This window comes from Choloepus didactylus, chromosome 6, assembly GCF_015220235.1.
Source record: "Choloepus didactylus isolate mChoDid1 chromosome 6, mChoDid1.pri, whole genome shotgun sequence".
NCBI classification, from domain to species: domain Eukaryota; kingdom Metazoa; phylum Chordata; class Mammalia; order Pilosa; family Megalonychidae; genus Choloepus; species Choloepus didactylus.
In genome coordinates, this window is record NC_051312.1 from 60689620 (window position 1) to 60710616 (window position 20997).

The 20997-nt window shown below is 40.4% G+C and overlaps 1 protein-coding gene and 1 pseudogene across 3 annotated transcripts; one reads left to right on the forward strand and one right to left on the reverse strand.

The window, feature by feature from the left end:
- Positions 1–417: 417 nt before the first annotated feature.
- HTATIP2 (HIV-1 Tat interactive protein 2) lies at positions 418–19958 on the reverse strand. Of its 3 annotated transcripts, none has more exons than XM_037840227.1 (6): positions 19900–19958; positions 19219–19414; positions 17315–17422; positions 8900–9037; positions 1455–1516; positions 418–1132 (listed from the first exon to the last, which is right to left on the reverse strand). In XM_037840227.1, exons 2-6 carry the CDS (start codon positions 19411–19413, stop codon positions 922–924), a joined length of 714 nt encoding a protein of 237 aa, XP_037696155.1. In that variant the 5' UTR covers position 19414; positions 19900–19958; the 3' UTR covers positions 418–921. The 3 variants fall into 3 exon arrangements, with proteins under 3 accessions (XP_037696155.1, XP_037696154.1, XP_037696152.1); XM_037840226.1 differs by having other exon boundaries at positions 19828–19955; XM_037840224.1 differs by lacking the exon at positions 19900–19958 and adding an exon at positions 19693–19832.
- LOC119537684 lies at positions 3204–5353 on the forward strand (annotated as a pseudogene).
- Positions 19959–20997: the final 1039 nt, after the last annotated feature.

The following is a 20997-nucleotide window of genomic DNA, read 5'->3' on the forward strand; positions in this document are numbered from 1 at the left end:
AATTAACTGGAACTCCCTAAAAATATACAGATACAGGATGCTCCTGCAGAGTGGTTTAAAAAAAAATACAAACCATGGGATCAGGCAGAGCTGGGTTAGAATTCCGACTCTGACACTTCTAGTTCATGTCTTCAGCTTTGGGCCTTTAGGCAACACGCTTAACCACAATGAACCTCAGTTTGCCGATCCACAATATGGAGATAATGAGCATAACACCTTATAAAGATTGTTTAGAGGGTAAAAGGACAGATAACACATGTGCTGGCACTTAGCAAGCGCTTGATAAACATTAGCTGCCATTATTATCATCCCACTGGCCTTTCAGACTTGAGCATTTTCGAACAATCTAAAAGGTACCCAAGACTTGTCCATTTATTTTTGTTCCCCTCTTTAATTCTCCTCATAAATTATATAATCTCGGTTGTGAAAGTTCATTTTTATTATATATAGTCTAAAGAATTAGTAAAGGCACAATGTTCATTTGTACAATTACAGTTAGCATTGGGTAACTTAGAGCTCATATGCATAGTATCGAAGGTACATAAGATGCAGACAAGTATTAACAAAGTTGGTGGCATCAGAACCACCAAGGGAGCATTAAAAACAAACAAACAAGAAGGGAAAAAAAACAATTCCTGTTGCCCACACCCCAAAAATTCTTATACAAAAGGTCTGAGGGTAGGGCCTATGAATCTCCATTTTTCTAAAGCTCCCTGGGTGATCTACATGCACAACCAGGCTCTGAACCACTGATGCAGAGTACAGTAACTTCATCATTGGATCTGGATGGCTGAGAATAGTGAAACAACAAGGTTAAAGCAGGCTGACTTCCCTTAAACCTGAAATTATTAATTTGATGACGGGTATTGAGGTTTACAATAAAAAGCATTTCTCCACTGTGCTCATGGCTTTAGAGAGCCATCACTGGGCTTTCCCCAGAGTGTAGATAGCCTTGTGTTCCAGCAGTTCCATCTTCGTGGTGCTGGGCCTCACTGCGTTGTTCAGCATTGCTCTAACCACGGTCACCACGGGCACCGAGTATTCACTGGCCCAAGATTCTGGTAGGCAGCCAAAGAATTTCCTAATTACCCATTCACCTGGGCGAGATTCTTGCCTATCACATAAGAGAACTCTAAAGAGAGAAAGAAAAACGGGAGGAGATGATAAATTGCCATTAGACTACAATAGGTATAAGGTTTTATTTGGTAGAAAAGGAGAGTTTGAAAAAAGAAGGCAGCAAATACTACCCAGGAAGTTCAAGACTATTCTTAAGCTAGTACCACCAGCTGTCTAACCCTTTTATCAAAGCCAAGAGGTGGGTCCTTCAGAGAAGCAAGTTACCTCCATCCAACTTCTTACATATCATGTATCTTAATTGTCTGCCTCTTCAAGTGAAAAACTGTCTTCTAAGGAATAATCAACAGTGGTGTATTCTTAAGCAGATGAATACTTACCCAGGTCTAAATACAGAGAAACGATCAAATTTTAATTCTTCAACCCTGGCTTCCACTTCTCCCTGTTAACAAAAAACACATGTTCAGTATTTAATCTTGACCAATTTACTGTAAAGCTTAAGAGAATAATTTGGAGTTTTGAAGGTTAATCTACTTCTGCAGGTCTTAATACTCTTAAATCTTCTTATTTAGATTTTAGATTCCAAAGAGACTAGGAAGTTAAGAAAGAGATCATTTAACTTTGAAACATGGTATGTAATTGGAAAAAACTAGCTACTGAATGAGTAAATGACTGCATAATCAGTTAAGTCCTCTCATTTTACAGATATTAAAACAGATCCACATTAGATATTTCTTTTCAGTTTCTAGTGTATCAGAATAGCCATAAGGAAATACCTGAAACTGTTAAACTGTAATCCAGTAGAGCTGATCTTTGATAATGATTGTAAAACTATATAGCTTTTATCATGTGACCATGTGACTATAAAAACCTTGTGACTGACACTCCCTTTATCCAGTGTATGGGTGGATGAGTAATAAAATAAAGACAGGCAAGAATAAAATAAAAGATTCTATAAACATACAAATAAAAAATAATAATAAAAAAATTTAACAATAGGAAAAAAAACAGATCCAGAGTGGATAATTAACATGTCAGGAGTTCACCAATAAAAAGAACAACCTCCCTTTAGTCCAGAACTAATGTTACAGGCTAGTAGACGTGAACCTTTCTGGGTTTACAGTTAGTTCCAGTGGGTGAAAAGACCCACAAGATCATCTACATTACTTTCTGTTTTTGTTTTTTTTTTAATAATTCAATTTTATTGAGATACATTCACATACCATGCAGTCATACAAAACGTACAATCGTTCACAATACCGCCATATAGTTGTGCATCCATCACCAAAATTAATTTTTGAACATGTTCATTACCACACACACAAAAGTAATATGAATAAAAATTAAAGTGAAAAAGAACAATTAGAGTAAAAAAGAACACTGGGTGCTTTTTTTTTTTTGCCCCCGTTTTTCTACACATCCATCCATACACTGGACAAAGGGGAGTGTGATCCACATGGCTTTCCCAATCACATTGTGAACCCTCATAAGCTACATATTTTCAAGGTTCACCCTTACTATAGCATGTATCAGTACTTCATTCCTTTTTATGGTTAAATAATACTCCATTGTATGAATATACTACATTTTATTCATCCATTCATCAGTTGATGGACGTCTGGGTGGTTCCACTTTTCAGTTATTATAAATAGTGCTGCTCTGAACACTCATGTAAAGGTTTTCATGTGGGCCTAAGTTTCTTAGTTTTTACAAAGATGTATCTTGTCTCTATTAGCAAATGTTCAGAAAAAAATGTAACATAGCAGGCAGGCCTGAAACTGCAATCCTTAGAAAGGCTGCTTGCAAGGTTGGCCCTTGGCTGGCATATGGGAACTTGGGTTTCAAGAGAAGTTCAGGACCACGGCGCACAGACCTGCCTGCGGGAGCGGCCGCCCGCGGGTTGCCCGAGGTGGCCGCTGCTGCAGCTTCGCGGAGTACCCGGGACCCGCCAGCCCGCAGGAGAAATGCTGCTGCAGTGCTGCTGAGAGGGCCAGAGATGCAAGGATTTGGGACACATTGAACCTTAATGCTGTCTGACACTGACCTCCTTTCATTATTAATAAAGAAGAAGCAGGAGCTTAGGATGTATTAACACCAACTCATTAATGTACTAACTGGACCATGTTCTGAAAACAATTCTACATTATAAAGAACTGAATTGGGACAAAATAAAATAATTTCATATTTTACTCAGCTTATAATATGACTCGATGGAGGAAAATTTGATAAGCATGAGGGAAGACCATTCTTTTCATGTTCGTTACAGAATGGAAGCTTCTTGCCTAAAACTGGCCTTGGAAGGGGAACGTCTGTAAATCAGGAGACTGTCGCACTGGTGTGTCATTCTTTGAAGCTGCAGTGCAAGTTGGAACTGAAGACCTAAAAACACTCAGTACTATATACAGCCAACTGGGCAATGCTTACTTCTATTTGCATGATTATGCAAAAGCATTAGAATACCATCATCATGATTTAACTCTCACAAGGACCACTGGAGACCAGTTGGGAGAAGCCAAAGCTAGTGGTAACCTGGGAAACACCTTAAAAGTTCTTGGGAATTTTGAGGAAGCTGTAGTTTGTTGTCAGCGACACCTAGATATTTCCAGAGAGCTTAATGACAAGGTGGGAGAAGCAAGAGCACTTTACAATCTTGGAAATGTGTATCATGCCAAAGGGAAAAGTTTTGGTTGTCCTGGTCCTCAAGATGCAGGAGAATTTCCAGAAGTGAGAAATGCTCTGCATGCAGCTGTGGATTATTATGAGGAAAACCTATCATTAGTGACTGCTTTGGGTGATTGAGCAGCTCAAGGATGTGCCTTTGGAAATCTTGGAAACACACATTACCTTCTTGGCAACTTAAGGGATGCAATTATAGCTCATGAACAGCGTCTCCTTATTGCAAAAGAATTTGGAGATAAAGCAGCTGAAAGAAGAGCATATAGCAACCTTGGAAATGCATATATATTTCTTGGTGAATTTGACACTGCCTCTGATTACTACAAGAAGACACTACTTTTGGCTCGACAGCTTAAAGACAGAGCTGTAGAAGCACAGTCTTGTTACAGTCTTGGAAACACATATACTTTACTTCAAAACTATGAAAAGGCCATTGATTATCATCTGAAGCACCTCGCAATTGCTCAAGAGCTAAATGATCAAGTTGGTGAAGGAAGAGCATGTTGGAGCTTAGGAAATGTGTACACAGCACTAGGAAATCATTATCAAGCAATGCACTTTGCTGAAAAGCACTTGGAAATTTCAAGAGAGGTTGGGGATAGAAGTGGTGAACTAACAGCACAACTGAATCTCTCAGATCTTCAAATGGTTCTTGGTCTGAGCTACAGCACAAATCATTCCATCATGTCTGAAGCTAGTGAAATCAATAACAGTTTGCATGGTGCTCGCCCCAAGTTAGGATGCCGCCACGGTATGGAAAACATGGAACTTATGAAGTTAACACCACAAAAGGTTCAGACCTGGAATAGTGAAATTCTTGCTAAACAAAAACCTCTTATTGGCAAACCTTCTGCAGAGCTACTCTTTGTCAACAGACTGAAGGGGAAAAAATAAAAGACTAATTCCTCCACTAAAGTTCTCCAAGATGCCAGTAATTTCATTGACCACCAAATTCCAAATTCTCAGAGGAAAATCAGTGCAGATGCTATTGGAGATGAAAGTTTCTTTGACTTATTAAGCCAATTTCAAAGCAATAGGATGGATGATCAGAGGTGTTGCTTACAAGAAAAGAACTGCCGAACAGCTTCAACAGTAACTTCTTCCATTCCCCCCAAAATGATGCTAAAAGCACCATCTGTTTCTGTGGTATCCCCCAATACAGATGAGTTTTTGGATCTTCTTGGCAGCTCACAGTCGCCGTCTGGATGACCAGAGAGCCAGTTTCAGTAATTTGCCAGGACTTCATCTGATGCAAAACAATAACCAATCAGTGCTTGGCCACCTGATGACTAATGACAACAAAGAGCCTGATGAAGACTTCTTTGACATCCTTGTAAAATGTTAGGGGTCCAGATTAGATGACCAAAGGTGCACACCACCACCGGCTGCCACAAAAGGACCAACAGTACCAGATGAGGACTTTTTAGCCTTATTTTACGATCTCAGGCAAAAAGAATGGATGAACAGAGAGTTCTTTTACAAAGAGATCAAAACAGAGACACTGAATTTGGGCTAAAAGAACTTTTGCAAAGCAATGCTTTGTTGGAATTTAAAAATTCAGAACAAAAATCAGCAAACCACTAGTTACTATGGATTTTTTTTTTAAGTGACTGTATTTCCTTTCAGAACACTGCCAGGAAATTCAACTTACTACTTTTGTCCTTAAAAGGAGAATTTATAGCACTATAATACAGCTTAAGATGTTTTTAGAATGATGTAAATATTTTAACCTTGACTAGTATAGGATTAAGGAATTAACATTCCTCTGGACACTCATTTCAGGGTGAAGGTGTCTTTGTAAGGTGCTTCGTCAATTTTTGTAATTACTGCTTGGAATTGTGGGTTTTGGCAACTTTATAAGATTCCTTTACTTAAGTGTTTGTAAAGCAGAAGTTGAATCCTAGATTAGAATTTAATTCTCTTGCTGAGATAATTTTAAAGGAGCTTAGTAATTGACAGTGGCACTTTTTAAATACTTAACCATGGATGTAGTAGAGACTCATGCTGTTTAGTAAAAATAATGTACTTGACCAACCTAAAGATGTTATATAAAAGTTTTTTTCCTCTTAAAAAAAAAAACAAAAAAACAAGAGTAGTTCACTGTGCCTAACTGTATGTACAAACAATGCGGTTTATGCTGAACACTTACTTTCCTTCTGGGAGTCTGCAGTTTTGGTATGTACAAGGCAGAGAATGCCTACATGACTGACCCCCATAAAAACTGGACTCCCAGGTTCTGGCAGGCTTCCAGTAGACAACATTTCAGCTGTGTTGTCTCAGCTCATTGCTGGAGAATTCAGGGAGTCCTGTGTGACTCCACTGGAAAAGAACTGGGAATCTTGTACCCAGTTTCCTCTGGATATCATCCCATGCACCTTTTCCCTTTGCTGAATTTGCTTTATATCCTTTTGCTGTGATAAATCATAGCCATGAATATGACTTTATGTTGAGTACTGTGAGTCCTTCTGAACCTGGAGGGTGCTCTTGGGGATCCCAACAAAAGCAGATTATTAACTCTTGGAGGGTAAGGACCATCCCCAATAATAAAATATCATATACTCTGGGAAGTGGTATTTTCCCCCATTTAACATAAATGGAAATTGAAGCTCAAAGAAACCGGAACAGTCTAGTGCTCAGTGCTCCACAAACCACAACACCTAGCAGAATGCCCTCAAAAGTAAGCAACTGAACGGGGCCCCCACAGCAGGCCCATAATGAATGCAGAGTGAAATGTCATCGAGAAGAATAAATGTTTCTAACCAACAAAGGAGTTTCTAAGATTGGGGTTAGGGTGGGGAGAAGTTCACATACAAGGGGGCAGAGAATACAAGCAATATTAGCTAGGTTACACAGTAGATTAAAGGATTATTAAAGAAAGATCATCCTTCCAAATTCTACAAGCAACTACATTGTTCAACATCATTCTATGGTGGATCATTTGTTTGTCCTTTCTGTCCTTTTAATTAATCTAATTTATAATCTCATTCTGCAGATAATATACATTGACTCCAGTGAACTTGGAATTCTCTTTCAATCTTGTTGGCATTTACTAATATTTGCTAAGGCTTGTCATGGGCCAGGCACTATGCTGGATTCTTCTGCAGGTATTAGCAACAGAGGCTCTAGCTCTTATCAGACTGCCTGGGTTCAAAGCTCAGCTCTGCCACTTACTTGCTGGTGATCTTAATATCACTATACCCAGTTTCCACATAAATACACAGAACGATGCCTGGCTTAATAGATGTTAGCTATTATTGTTTTATCTGATTTCATCATTACCATAACCCAAAGAGTTGGTATTAGTGCCTTTATCCTTAAAGATGAGGAAATATAATTTTTTCTTACACAAAAGGTATAAACTTTTATCATCTTCTTTTGAGGATTGTTCTAAACTCCTAACAATGAAACTGAAACACTACCATTATCAATTGGTAAAGTAAAGCAATAATGTCACCTAACAAGTATGCATATGGATCTTCTCTCATGAATTAATGTCCTCAATTCAATGTTAGGTATGTAGTTAATGTTCTCAATCCAAGGTTAGGTATGTAGTAGGTTCTCAATAAAGTCTCAATAAAGACTTTTCCAGCCTTATTTTCTGTACATTAGCCATTTGACACTCACATACGAGATACACGATGAAGGCCATATGCCATTCATTGCTCAAGCCATTTCTTCTACCTTGAATGTCTATTGCTAATACTATGACCAATTCTTTAGGATTTTTCCTTTATCTATGTTCCTTTTGCACTTCAAATGTAGTACTTTTAGAGCACATACCATAACGAATTATGGCTGTTTCTTTATAGGTCTGTTTATCCCCTCAAGAATGGGACTTCATCTCATTCATCTTTGTATTCCCAAAACTTAACACAGAACCCACCATGAGGTAGGTCTTCAAAAGATGCTTAAGATATGAATAACTAATTTCAACCTCATTGGTGGCAAACTAATCTTCATTTGGTTCAAAATACTATTTTTGGATAGGGGAGATGTGGCTCAATTGTAAACAATGTGAAAAAGATCTGGGAATTTTCATTATGAAAAGCTGATCATGAACAAATAAAATGATAAAGATGGTTACTAAAATGTTTTAGGTTTCATTTTTTTTAAAAGTAGCATGAAAAGGAGTAGTTTCACTGCAATTCTGGCATGACACTATTGTAAAGTTCATCTTTAACAAAGTGAGCAGGATGGTAAAAAGGCTACAGACAGGAACTAGTAAAGAATGGGGCACAGACTTAAAGGTGATAAGCCTGGAAAAAATATAATTAATGCAACCATAATCCCCAAATTAATTTAAAAAGCTACAATGCAAAAGAAGAAGTAGACTTGTTTTTGTTATTTTTAAAAGGCAGAATTGAAAACAGCTACCATTTACATAGCAATACATTTCATCTCAATATTAGAACTTTTTTAACAAGTGGATCTGACCAAAAATAGAAAGGATTGGCTAAAGAGATAGTAAACTCCCTAGGGCTGGAGGTATTCAAGCAGAATAAGAGCGCACTAGAAAGGTCTTCCAATGACCTCTGAATGACCTCTAAGGCCATGCTTCTTAAACCATGGGAGCCTGGAGACGCCATCAGGAGGTGCAAAAAGCTATGAGCACACATGTGCCACCTTGCTGCAGCAACAATCCTACTTAAGGTAAGTAAATGGAAATTTTTTTTTTGTTAAAATAAATAAGGATATATATATAGTCCTGACAATAGGAAAATGTGCATGACCTTTTTAAAGATAAAAGACAAGACTTCTATGAAGGTTGAGCTTGTAGCTAGCAGACTGCTTCAGGCTAGATATCTCCAAGTGCCCAGAGAAGCAAAAGCTCATTCTCCTCAGCCATTACAGAAACTTTTGAGGGAAAGGTATACGAATCACTGCCTGAAAGTTTCCAATGGTAAGATTCCATGCTGATATTCAAGGCCACAGCCACCACATCTCATTTCATTGATTATTGAATAATCAGTAGGAGGTAAGACATTGGAAATTATCTCTCAAATCACTCCTGTGTCCTAAAAATATCTCTGCAAAAACAGTTCCTGTAGCTATAAAAAGTACATAATATAATGCACTCAATGTAACTTTACTATTTGGTACTGCCAATTTCCAGACTTCTCCAAAGCATATAAAAGAAATGTGCACAAACCTTAATTTGCAGATATAAAAAATTGCTAGACTTATCAGCTCCTTTAGAGGACACCAAGTTGAAATGTTTGCACCCTCCAGCTTTTGCCAGCTCTGCAGACTTCAGCACATAATCTCGGTCAACACGAACATAACCTGCCTGAGGGGGAAAAGGAAGTGAGTTATTTCCAAAAAGCTGTAAGTTCATCTTAAAGATTACTACTTAGTCTGAGGGGCAGGCTAGGAGGCCTGGAAGGATGGGGAATCTAAGGGAAACGCATGCAAGCAATACATGAATGCCAAGCTTAGACCCTGGGAAATGCTCCAAGTATGGTCCTCACGATAGACATAACATCTTTAGCAGCAAGGCTGAAAGGCAAAGAATAAACAAGGATGGGGACACTGAAATCCAGACACACAACAAATCCATAAGGAACAAAGGGAACAATGAAATCAGGCTGGGAAACTTTTTAATTACGTTTCTCTTTTAATAACTTTGCAACTTTGCACACCCCTCCTCTGTTTCTTTATTTTTCTGTGTCAACTCAAATATGGTAGGGTTTGAAAGCATGACACTATAATAAGAAAGTCTAGAGCAGATGCCCACTATTTTAATTTCCAATTTTTGTGTATGTTTTACAAAATATCTTACATATTAGCTAGTAGTATATCCTGAAGGGTGCATAATCAAAAATGTTTAGAGACCCTTATACTAAGGGGTAGACCAATCTAGTAAGGGTAGTGGCTGGTCTTTCTTCTTATTTTACATCTCAGCATCTGCACATGGCCAGCAAATATTGGCTCAAAAAATTTAAATGAATGAATAAAGGTGCAATAATAGAGAAAAGACCAATGCAGTCAGAAAAAAAGGGACTAAGTAACAATAGAAAGGGAGGGGAGAGGATAATGCAAATACAATATAGGCTCATTTCAGAATCTAACTGAAGGACATGTGCCTTTACCCAGAAAAGGGAATTCCATGTAGTAACAGCTTCTTAGGACCACCATAAATTCTGGCATACTCAAACCCCAGACAACTGAAGACAAGTTTATATTCTGTTCAAGTAAAAATTCATAGACACAATTAAATAGTGAGGTCTTATAATGAAGATTCCAAATCTGAAGACTGGGTTACTGCACCAGTACTTTTTTATTATTATTAAAAATTTGCTCTATGGTAGTTATTGATCCTAAATGTTTTATTTGGTGTGGAGATGTGTATCTTTTATAGAATGTTAGAAGAGACCTTAGGAAATATTGCATCCAACACCCTCATTTTGTACATTTGAGAATAAGACCCCACTGAACTGCTGGCTCAGTGAGAGCTAAGAATGGAGCACAGATTCCTGACTCTCTCATCAGTATTATTTCCACTGTGCAGGAGTTGCCTTGTATCCCATACTCCCTGTAAGTGATGAAAATGACTAATTTGTAATTGTGGTAGGAAGAATAATGGCCCCGCAAAGATATCAACGTTCTAATCCCCATACCTGCAAATGTGTTAGGTTACATAGCAAAGGAGAATTAAGGTTGCTGGTCAGCTGACCTTAAAATAGGGAGCTTATTCTAGATTATCTAAGTGGGTCCAATGAAATCACAAGGGTCCTTAACAGCAGAAGAGGAAGGCAGAAGAGGTAGTTGGTGTAATGTGACGGTCTTACTGATGGTGAAAGGGTCCCTGAGCCAAGGAATGCAGGCAGCCTCCACGAGCCAAAGAGGACAAGGACACCGGTTCTCCCCTAGAGCCTCCAGAGGGAACTCAGCTCTGCCTACACTGTGATTTCAGCCCTGTGTAACCCATGTTGGACTTCTAACCTACAGAATAGAAGATAATAAATCTGTGCTAAGACACTAAAGTTGAAGCAATTTGTTATGGCAGCAATAGGAAACTAATGCAGAATTCAATTTTAAATTGAAGTATATCATAAAGGAAAAATAAACATGTCAGTAGAGAATAGCCTGTTGAATTTTCATAAACTGAAAATGCCTCTGTAACTGGCTCCTAGATCAAGAAGTAGAACTTTACCAGGACCTCAAAAGTCTCCCTTGTACTCCCTTCTCATTACTCACAAGAGCATTTTAACTACATCCACTATGTGCAGGGAAGTGTGATTTTTCTGTTTTACTTCACATAACATAAGTTTCTCTTCAGCCATGAATCATCACCATCTCCTTTTGTGTTGTATACTTTTGACATGCAATACTAAACATCTAACTACTAACCTGCCTTACATGTAATTGAAAATCCTACTGTTGCTTTTTAAAATCAGGGTGAAACAAACCAATTTTAAAACTCAGCATATCTCTATCAGGGATGGTTTTCCTCAAAACCATCCTCCGAAATGAGATTTTATATATGCTGAAAGTTTTCCAGGAAAAACAATCCAAAACTATGTAGAAAACTCTACAACACTGAATTTGTTTTTCTTCCACTTCTATTTCTTCCCTTCACTCAAATTCACCAGAACCCTGATTTTAATGAGGTTCATTATTCACAATAAAATTACATAGTTGACTAGTGAAATAAATTCCTTTTTTTTTGAATTATTGCTTAGAAGGATTATTATAGTTGCCTCTGTTAAAATGCTTTTTCTTTCATCAGCATCTTTAAAAAAAGAGAAAGATTCAGCCAATCGCACGTCTCTAGACTGACGCTGCCTCTCTCACTTAATCCAGGGCCAGTAAAGGGGTAATTTGATTAAACTGAGACCCTAATTTATTTGGCTTTAGTTCTGGGGATCAACCTCTCCTTAATAGAGTGCTGTCTTCTCCAATTGTTTGATGGAAATTAAAGTGACATAAATACCATGGGACTTTTTCAATCTGGTTAGTCAGCTAAGGCACATCAATGCCACCCCAGCCATCAGAGGCTGGCGTCCTTCCTTTCACTGGCCCCGCTAACAAATGACAACTGCTCCTTGAAGGACGAGCACCCACGCTGTTGCAGAGACCCCCACACTCAGCCCATCATCCCTGCTCAATGGGCCCTGTTGACAAGGTGCCCATACCTCTCTCCATTGCTGTTCTCTGGACAAAGCTAAATACTGTTTTATTAGCAATCAATGGCTGTTAATCCAAAACGATTTCACAAATCCTCTGAGCCCTCAAGCTGATTATAAATACGCAGTTTTTCCAAGCTCACTAAATTTTGAATTTCACTTCCCCCACCCTAATGCGTGGCCTTTCAGTGGGTGAATGAAACTTAAAAGCAAAGGGGGTCAACAGTTTTTAAGGGCTTCAAAATTAAACCTAAATGTCAAGCCTGGCAGCTGACTCAGAGATGTCAACACACACCTATTCTCTTTGGGGCAGGGAAGACCTGGATAGAAAAATAAAATCAAACAGATAATGAGGATCCCTAGATCAATCTGTATGTTCGCCCAAACTTTTTTTCCACTTAAAGCATTCTTTTCTCTTTATTTTCATAGAGCCAAAGAATTTTGCAGTTGGCAGGGACCCCAGTGGTCACCTCCCTTTCAGTATAGACAAGGAAGTGGTGGCCCACAGAAGCTAACTGGCATATCCAAGGTCACACCACAGCTACTGGGTATCCAAAGAAGGCCTATGATGTGGGTATGCTGAACCATCTAGTCACAAGGCCCCTTCTAGACATCAAATTATAGAACAGGGATCAGCAAACTTTTCCTGTAAAGAATTACATAGCAAAATATTTGTAGCTTTGCAGGCCATAGGCCTCTGCAGCTACTCAGCTCTGCCATTATAGTACAAAAGCAGCCATATAATATATCAAGCAACGAATGTGGTTGTGTTCCAATAAAGCTTTGTTTATGGGCAAAGAAATTTGCATTTCTTATATTTTCGTGTGTCATGAACTCTTCTTTTGATTATTTTTAACCATTTAAAAATATAAAAACAGTAGAAGGCTATATTTGGCCTGCAGGTCTTAGTTTGCAAAACCCTTGATTAGAAAAGTATACCATTAGAATCAGAAGCCATGAGATTCTAATGATGCCTAATTAATGTTACAACAGCCACATTAATTACATTAATGACATCATCCACTCCACAGAATCCAAAAACCTGGACTGCAGGGGCCTACTCCCAACAGGTGAGAAGACAAATGAAGAGATGAAACCACATTAAACCACACAGACTCATGAACCAAATCTGTCTTGTAATACAAATAAGGAGAGTGCACTATTCTCAGTGGCATCTGTGTGTGTTTGCTCTTCACTCAAAGTCACTGTAGATCAACCCTCACTTGTACTCAAGTGGTTCACTAAGGTAAGGAAAGAACCAGCAACAACAGGTAAAGAGGACTAATAAATCCCAATGCTTCCTGAAAGCAGATCCAACAAGAGCAGGATTGACTACATCAGAATCTCCAGGGAGCCACCTAAAACTACAGATTCTGAGCTTCCGATCTCAGAGATTCTGATCCAGTAGATATGGATCAGGGCCAAATTGGGGAACCACTGCATTGATTAGTTAACTGTGGCCCGTGAATGTGAAAAGGAAGATTAGCATCTCTTCTGGTTTGCTAATGCTGCCAGGATCCAAAACTCCAGAAATGGATTGGCTAGTATAAAACAGGGTTTATTTGCTTACACAGTTACAGTCTTAAGGCGATAAAGTGTCCAAGGTAAGTCATCAACAATCAGGTACCTTCACTGGAGGATGGCCAATGGTGTCCAGAAAACCTCTGTTATGCTGGGAAGGCATGTGGCTGGCGTCTGCTCCATAGTTCTGGTTTCAAAATGGTTTTCTCCCAGGATGTTCCTCTCTAGGCTGCAGTTCATCAAAAATATCACTCTCAGTTGCTCTTGGGGCATTTGTCCTCTCTTAGCTTCTCTGGAAGCCAAAGTCTGCTTTCAAAGGCTGTCTCCAAAATGTCTCCATAAGCTGTAGCTTCTCTCTCAGCTCCATAAACCGTAGCTTCTCTCTCAGCTTCTCTCAGTGCATTCATCAAAGTGTCCCTCTCGGCTGTAGCAAGCTCGCTCCTTCTGTCTGAGCTTATATAGTGCTCCAGTGAACTAATCAAGGCCCATGCTGAATGGGCGGGGCCACATCTCCATGGAAATTATCCAATGAAAGATCTCACCCATAGTTGAGTGATCGCATCTCCATGGAAACATCCAATCAAAAGTCTCCAACCCAATCAATACCAATACATTTCCTGCCCACACAAGACTGCATCAAAGATAATGGCGTTTTGGGGGATATAATACATCGAAACCAGCACAGCATCTAACCAGCTAACCCTAAAAGAAATGGTTTTCCAAACAGCTGAGCAAAGCTAACCCATCTATCCCTAGCACCAGTTTCAGCAGCAGAAACCTGGTGTTTTAATTTCCTTGGCTTTCAAGCAAATACCATGCAATGGGTTGGCTTAAACAATGGGAATTTATTAGCTCATGGTTTTGAGGCTAAGAGAAAGTCCAAATCAAGGCATCATCAAGGCAATGCTTTTTTCCCCAAGACTGGTGTTCTGGGGCTGGCTGCCAGTGATCCTTGATGTTGGGCTCTTCTATCCCATGGCAGTGTATATGGCAGCCTCTCCTGGACTCTCCCTTCTCTCCCGGATTCCTTCAACTTTTTGCTCCCCATGGGTTTCTCTCTATCTGAATTTCATTCCACTTATAAAGAACTCCAGTAATAGGATTAAGACCCATCCTGCTTAAATTGGGTCACACCTTAACTGAAGTAACCTCATCAAAAAAAGGTCCTACTTAACCATGGATTCACACCCACAGGAATGGATTAAGTTTAAGAACATGTTTTTCTGGGGTACATATAGCTCCAAACCACATCTGGGTAGACTGAGGATCATAGCATAATAAGCTGGCTGCTCTGAGGATTTCAAAACTGAGACAGAAAGCCGTAAGTTCTAAGATTCAAGGTTGCTAAAGCAAAAAAGTGAGGTGTTTCAGTTACAGAGTAGGCACAAAATGACACCAGGCTTGCCACCAGTTTTTTACTATCCATCTGGTAAACCAGCCAGTGAACTCCCTCTTTCACAGAGGACTGCTAACCCACAACACCATCTAAGGAAGTCGGAAATTCATGACCCCTTCAAATAACTAGTTACTTAGTAACTTGTAAATTGTCACCTCTTTTAAATTGCCTAAAATTTTAATAACCTCCAAACTTTATACTGCACCCAATGTAAATTAGTTTCAGATTAAAAAAGAGAGACCTTGTTTGTAAGAAAAGTCCACGCACTTTCTGATCCTCTTAAACCATTTAAGCGTGAATTCATTTCTGATATTATATTTGATTTATAAGTCTTTTCCCTTGTTTTCTCATTAATTATCTTTGCTTTTTCAAGCGGAATTTGAAGGAGAACAAAAAGATATTCAGTTGCCTGAGGAATGGAAAGCAAACCCTGTTTAAAAATATAGGTATATTCTGGGTAGTGAAGACATCCGATTCCTCTGATTACAAGAGTATCACACAATCTGAACGCAGCAAAGCGAATTGGACCTTTCCCTGGAGCATCCTAGAATGCAATTTGCCTTATGTCATGAAAACTGACTGCTCTATGCCTAATGCAGAGTTTTTATTTGCTGAGTCACCACCAACATCAGGCTGGCATCTGAGACAGTGAAACCTGCAGTGGTTTAGAATAAAAGTTTTTCAATGCTTTTGAAGGGCACACTGCTTATCCCTGGGTCAGAAAAGACTGCACTAGTTGCCGAGCAGGAAAATGATCCTTTTTAGGAGAGATTATGAGCCAGTTTCAGGGAGAGTCAAACTTTTCTATAATCTATCTTCCCAGCACAGAACTCAACGCCCAGCTGTATTCCAGGGTGGGCATGTAGACCTGCAGATGATTTGGAAATGGGTCCCTACTGGAAGCGTAAATAGAATCTTTCAATCACCATGAATGGACAAGGAGGCACAGAGAAATGCATCTAGGCTTATTATCCCTTGGTATAAACCAGTAGCTCTTTTCTTTTCAAGTTTTTTTCTTTTTTTTTTTTAATGACACACAAAGGAAGAAACTCTGAACACACTCCACTACTGGAACATAGCAAATATCTTTAATTGGGGAGGTCTCTTCCAGTCCTCATCCATACATATATAGTGGCAATCATAAGGCAGATGCCAGCTGGAATCTGCTTTTTGTAGTCATCACTCCTCAGACATCTCCACGCTGCTGTACAATCTTTAAAATTATACTTTTGAATAAATACAGGACATCCCATGAAGCAATGAGGGACTTTCAACAGCAGTGTTTTTCTTTGACAAATGACAACTTAGAGCACAATGCAGGATTCACATAAAGTTTGGGTTCCACTCTCAATGGACTTATCGCATGGATTGCTAATTATTAATAAAAATAAAACCACTGGAAAAGAGCCTAAACAATTCTGTTTCCAAAAATGCCTCTGATCCGTTTTCAAGAACAACCTATTTTTCTCAACTTCAGAAGTTTTTCAGTTTCATTAGGGGACAAAATCTCTGTTTTGATTCCTTACCTTGAATCTGATGACTCATTATGAACTGGCTTTACTTTGCAGATTGATTGTAGTAAATTTCAAGAGTCACACAAAAGAGCACTACTAGCACCAGCTGGCATGGGGGATGGGACACACCAGCATTTTTATAAATGTCCCTGCTGCTTTGAACCAACTGCAGGTCCAGCAAATAAACCAGTAGTTCTTAACCTTGGGCTTCTCTAATGAGTTTGACACATAAGGCTCGTTTATAAATTCCGGGTAGCCTCCATGGCAGAATAGAAGTCCTGCATATTTAACAGACATGTTCAGCCACAGCAAATAATTTCTGTCAAGAGAGATAAACTATAGCCAAGGTATAATTAAATAAGATCTATTAACACTTGCCCAGGATATACGTGATAAACCATGATTTTTAACTATGTAGTCAACTATGACTTCTGGACAGGGGCCAATTCAATTTAGAACATCATTATTAAGAAAATAAAATGTTTAAGTTAAAACAGTTCTACGTCAGTTAAGGCTGAATCATTACTGGGACTGAATCATCACTAGAGGCTGAGTCATTGCCGGAGGCTGGCTGTATCGTGCCTCTGTGTTCTGATGTTCTATCCCAGAAGTTTAAAGTTTGGCATTGAAAATAGGTTGAAGCAAATCACTCAAGTGAGAAAGAACACCTCAAGTTTAAAACATTTATAAGAAAAAAGAATAGCTTACTGCTAAGAGCATAAGTCAGCTACTTTTACTCAGAACTAATGTTTTGCCATAGGGGATGTAGGTGACAGCAATATTTACAAGAGGGAAGATCCTGTAAACACTTAGTTCAAGAATTAATCTGATGTAAAATGAACAAACTTATCTGCATTATTAGAAGTAAAGCAAAGTCTAGGGCAGTATGTGGACTCTTAAACGATAAGAGCTTATTTACATTTAAGCACTGCAGCAAGCATACACACCCAAAAGAACCAGGACATTACTGGCCAGGAAGAAGGAAAAAGGGTACATTCCTTCCTTACCGCCCCAGCTTTCTGTCTGGTGGTACCCAGGCAACAGAATCCCACATCATGACCTTGAAAGGCAGAAGCGTAGTCATCCAACTTTTCAAAATCCACCACTTCTTGTTTCTAGACAAGGACAAAGTTGTATATAATTTGATGTTACAAAAAAAAAAAAAAAAAGTACCTCTAGATTTGAAGAATAAATTATAGAACATTATCCAAGGGTCTGCCCACTTAACATCAAATTGTGCAAACTCATTTTCTCCCACCAAGAGGCAATTAATCTGAATTCAAAATCAGCATTGCATTTATTTGCCCATGGGAAACATACTTGGACTAGGGGTGATCTAGATTTCTAAAGTCAGCTTCAATTTTAAATTTCTCTCTGGAAAAAGAAAAGAACTTTCTGTATCTTACCAGAAAGGAACCAATGAATTGTAATGAGGGGGCAGGGGATAGGGTTTGGAATGTCAAAGACTGGGATCAAATTTGGCACTGCTACTTAGTATTCATGCAATTGTGGTCAAGTTATTTATAATATGCCTCAGTTTTTTCAGCTATAAAATGTGGATGATAATCTTTCCTTCAATCCAATAAAGGGACCATGCATCACAATCAACCAGGGGGTGCTTGATAAAAAGGCATATTCTTGGGTCCTATTGCAATACTTCTGAATCAGAATCTGCACTTTTAACAAGCATCCCAGGTAATTCTCATTTACACTGAAACTCAAGAACATCCACCTAACTTCACAAGCTTGATGTGAGAATTAAATTAAAAAGTTGACAAGAAGTTCCCATCATCCAGGAGTTAAAATAAAATGTTGCTTTCCTTCCCAACCATCAAATCTTTCACAAGAATTTTCCTGGAACTGTATACAACATTGAAGAAAACAGGTTTTCACAAAGTGCACAGTCAAAAGATGTGCCACCAAAACCTGACTATCAAAGCACAGAACTCATTTTGGTATCTACTTATCAGGAGTATCTGGCACCTCTCATAAAGCCAGATTATGAAGACAAGGTATCTCTTGCCTAAGCCTGCCTAAGTCTAACAGTTGCATATTACCTGAGCAAAGATGTTCATTGTAAACAAATAAGTCCTAATGGACCACAGACATATGAAAAATTATATGAATGTGGAACTGCAGGAATCGAGAACGTTTATTTGCAGTACCACTTGTTATTCAGATGTCCCTCCTCTGAAACCTGTGGGACTGAGCTCTGTAGTTGTGGTGTCTCAGGTACAAACTATATAGTTTAATTTGCTACAGGTCACAGATAATTCAGTTTAAATGGAGAAAAGAATCTACAATGAAGCTCAGACCAGATATTTTGAAGGCTCTCACCAGATTGAAGTCTGATATATCATTTGCTTAACCATATACATTTTCTTAACCATATATTCCATTTCTAGGCACAAGCCTGCAGTCCTGGGAAGTCAGGCAGGGCAAATTATTGTAAGTGAACCACCTTACCTTTCACTGTCATAATCTTTTCCACTCTACAAAGCATTTTCAGATTCACCAGCAACAGAAGTGTGGAGGGCAGGTACTCAAAACAAAGTGGTTGGGAAAACTGCCCAAGGTCACACCGGACTGGCTGTACAACCCAGATTGTATGGCTCTTCTCTGTCTCCCCAGCTCTCATTACCAGTAGGCCCTGCTTTCGAGGGGTCAATTCGGGAAGAAGGGTTTTCCCCAAGGCCACACAGCGAGGGAGAGGCAGAGCTGAGCCTACAACCTAGGACTCAGGAAGCGGGGTGGGGGGGCGGAGTCTCACAGACCAATCTTGGCCAAATGCTGACCATCATTAGCTGCCTCCACCAGTGGCCCAGCATTGTGCAGCCTTTAGGCCCGCAATACGTTTACTCCGCAGAATCACTGGGGAAACATTGTTTTGAGTCCCAGTTCAAACACCTACCACGTTTTTATAAGCTTCCTCTTTGAAGGTGAGCTTCCTCCGGCCAATGAGCGTGACTTTGGAAAACAGGCTCTGTGCCAGGATTTCTTTTAAGAGCACTTTGCCGGTTTCCCCGCTGGCGCCCAGAATAAAGACAGACTTATTCTGCATCCTGAAGTCTTCCCGAAGCTTAGGCAGCGCCTCTGTCTCTGCCATGCTGAGGAAATAACGTCGACAGGTGCTGGTCTTAGCATGTTAAAGGATGACCGGTCCTCACCCTGGGGAACAGGGGCTGTTTATCTTGTTCGGGCGGAGGATGATGTTATCCTCTGCAATTTGAGCTCAAGGGAAAGTGCCGAGTCACGGCTTGCAGGGCGAAGCGCCCTGATACCTGAGCCAACCGGCCCAACGAAAGGGGCCGGGGCAGGAGGGTGCGCCCGGGTGCCACAAAGGGTGTGGGGAGGCCGAGCCCAGTCCCCTGCGCGGAGGGGTTACCTGAAGCCGGCCCCCGGCCCCACGCCCTCCCGCCGCAGCAGGAGCAGGGCTGCCACCAGCGCCGCCACCGCCGACGCCGCGCCCAGTGCCGCGGCCCCAGGCATCCAGGCGGCGCGCGTTCCCTGGGGTCCTCACCCCTCGCACACGACGCCGGGCGCCCCTCCCCAGGGCTGCCCAGGGGTCACAGGCGGCAACGCCTGCGCCTACCAGGTCTGGTCTTCCGGGCTACTGAGCGGCCCGGCCGCCTCGCCCGGCCGTCTCGCTCCGCCCCCTTGGGCGGGGCCTGGGGAACGTTGCGCCTGGGCTAGGCCCGACTTGGCGTGTGGGCGCGAGTGCAAGTACCCTATGCTGGGCTGTATGCAAAGCTGAGAGACCTTTCAAATGTTGGGAATCACCAGGACCCTACCCCCGGCGTTCTTCCTACTCATCATGGATATGCACTCACCCATGTCCCAGGCCTCAGCCAATGGGCATCCCAGACTTGACCTTCGCGGCCCCACCCACGCCCCTGTCCAAGACCTGTATTTTCAATTGCGTACTGGACATCTTCACCCTTAACTCACCATGTCAAAACCTTAGTCCCCAACCCATTCACCAACCACCAAATAGGTCAGAAACAATACCTGACCGTTGCTTCTCCCTGGTATCAGTGTACCTACACACGTGTACACACACACACACACACACACACACACACACACACACACACACAAACACCTCTCTCAAGTCAGAAATCTGACTGTCCGCTTTGACCTTGTTTCAGATTCCAGATTAGTCATCACCTCTTATCATTCCATCTGCCTTCCAAATATTTTTCTCATGCATGTCTTCATTTGTGTGTCCACAGCCACTACTGTAAATGGAGAGCTCACTGTATCTCACCAGTATAACCAGTCTCCTAGCCCAGACCCTGATTGTTTTAGTTTCTCAGGCTGTAACAAAGTACCACAGATTAGTTGGCTTAAACAACAGAAACATACTGTCTCACAGTTTTGGAGGCCAAAAGCCCCAAATGAAGGTGTTGGCAGAATCATACTTTCTCTAAGGTCTGTAGTGCTCTGGTGGTGGCTTGCAGGCAATCTGTAACTCAATTGCTACCTCTATCACATGGCCATCTTTTTCTGTCTCCTACTCTTCCAACTCTGTTTCCAAATTTCCTCTGCTTCTAAGGACTCCAGTAATATTAGATTAAGGCCCACCCTGATTCAGTTTTGCCTCACTTAACTAATAGGATCTTTGAAAATCCTATTTACAAATGAGTTCACATCCACAGAACTGGGGTTTATTGTGGAGGACATGATTCAA

Coding starts and splice junctions, on each gene's coding strand:
- HTATIP2 (XM_037840224.1), bottom strand. CDS start 19,796: ATGCCTGGGGCCGCGGCACTGGGCGCGGCGTCGGCGGTGGCGGCGCTG. Junction 17,423..19,218: donor AGGAAGCTTATAAAAACGTG/GTAGGTGTTTGA, acceptor GTCCTTGTCTAG/AAACAAGAAGTGGTGGATTT. Junction 1,517..8,899: donor TTTTATATCTGCAAATTAAG/GTTTGTGCACAT, acceptor TTTTGTTAACAG/GGAGAAGTGGAAGCCAGGGT.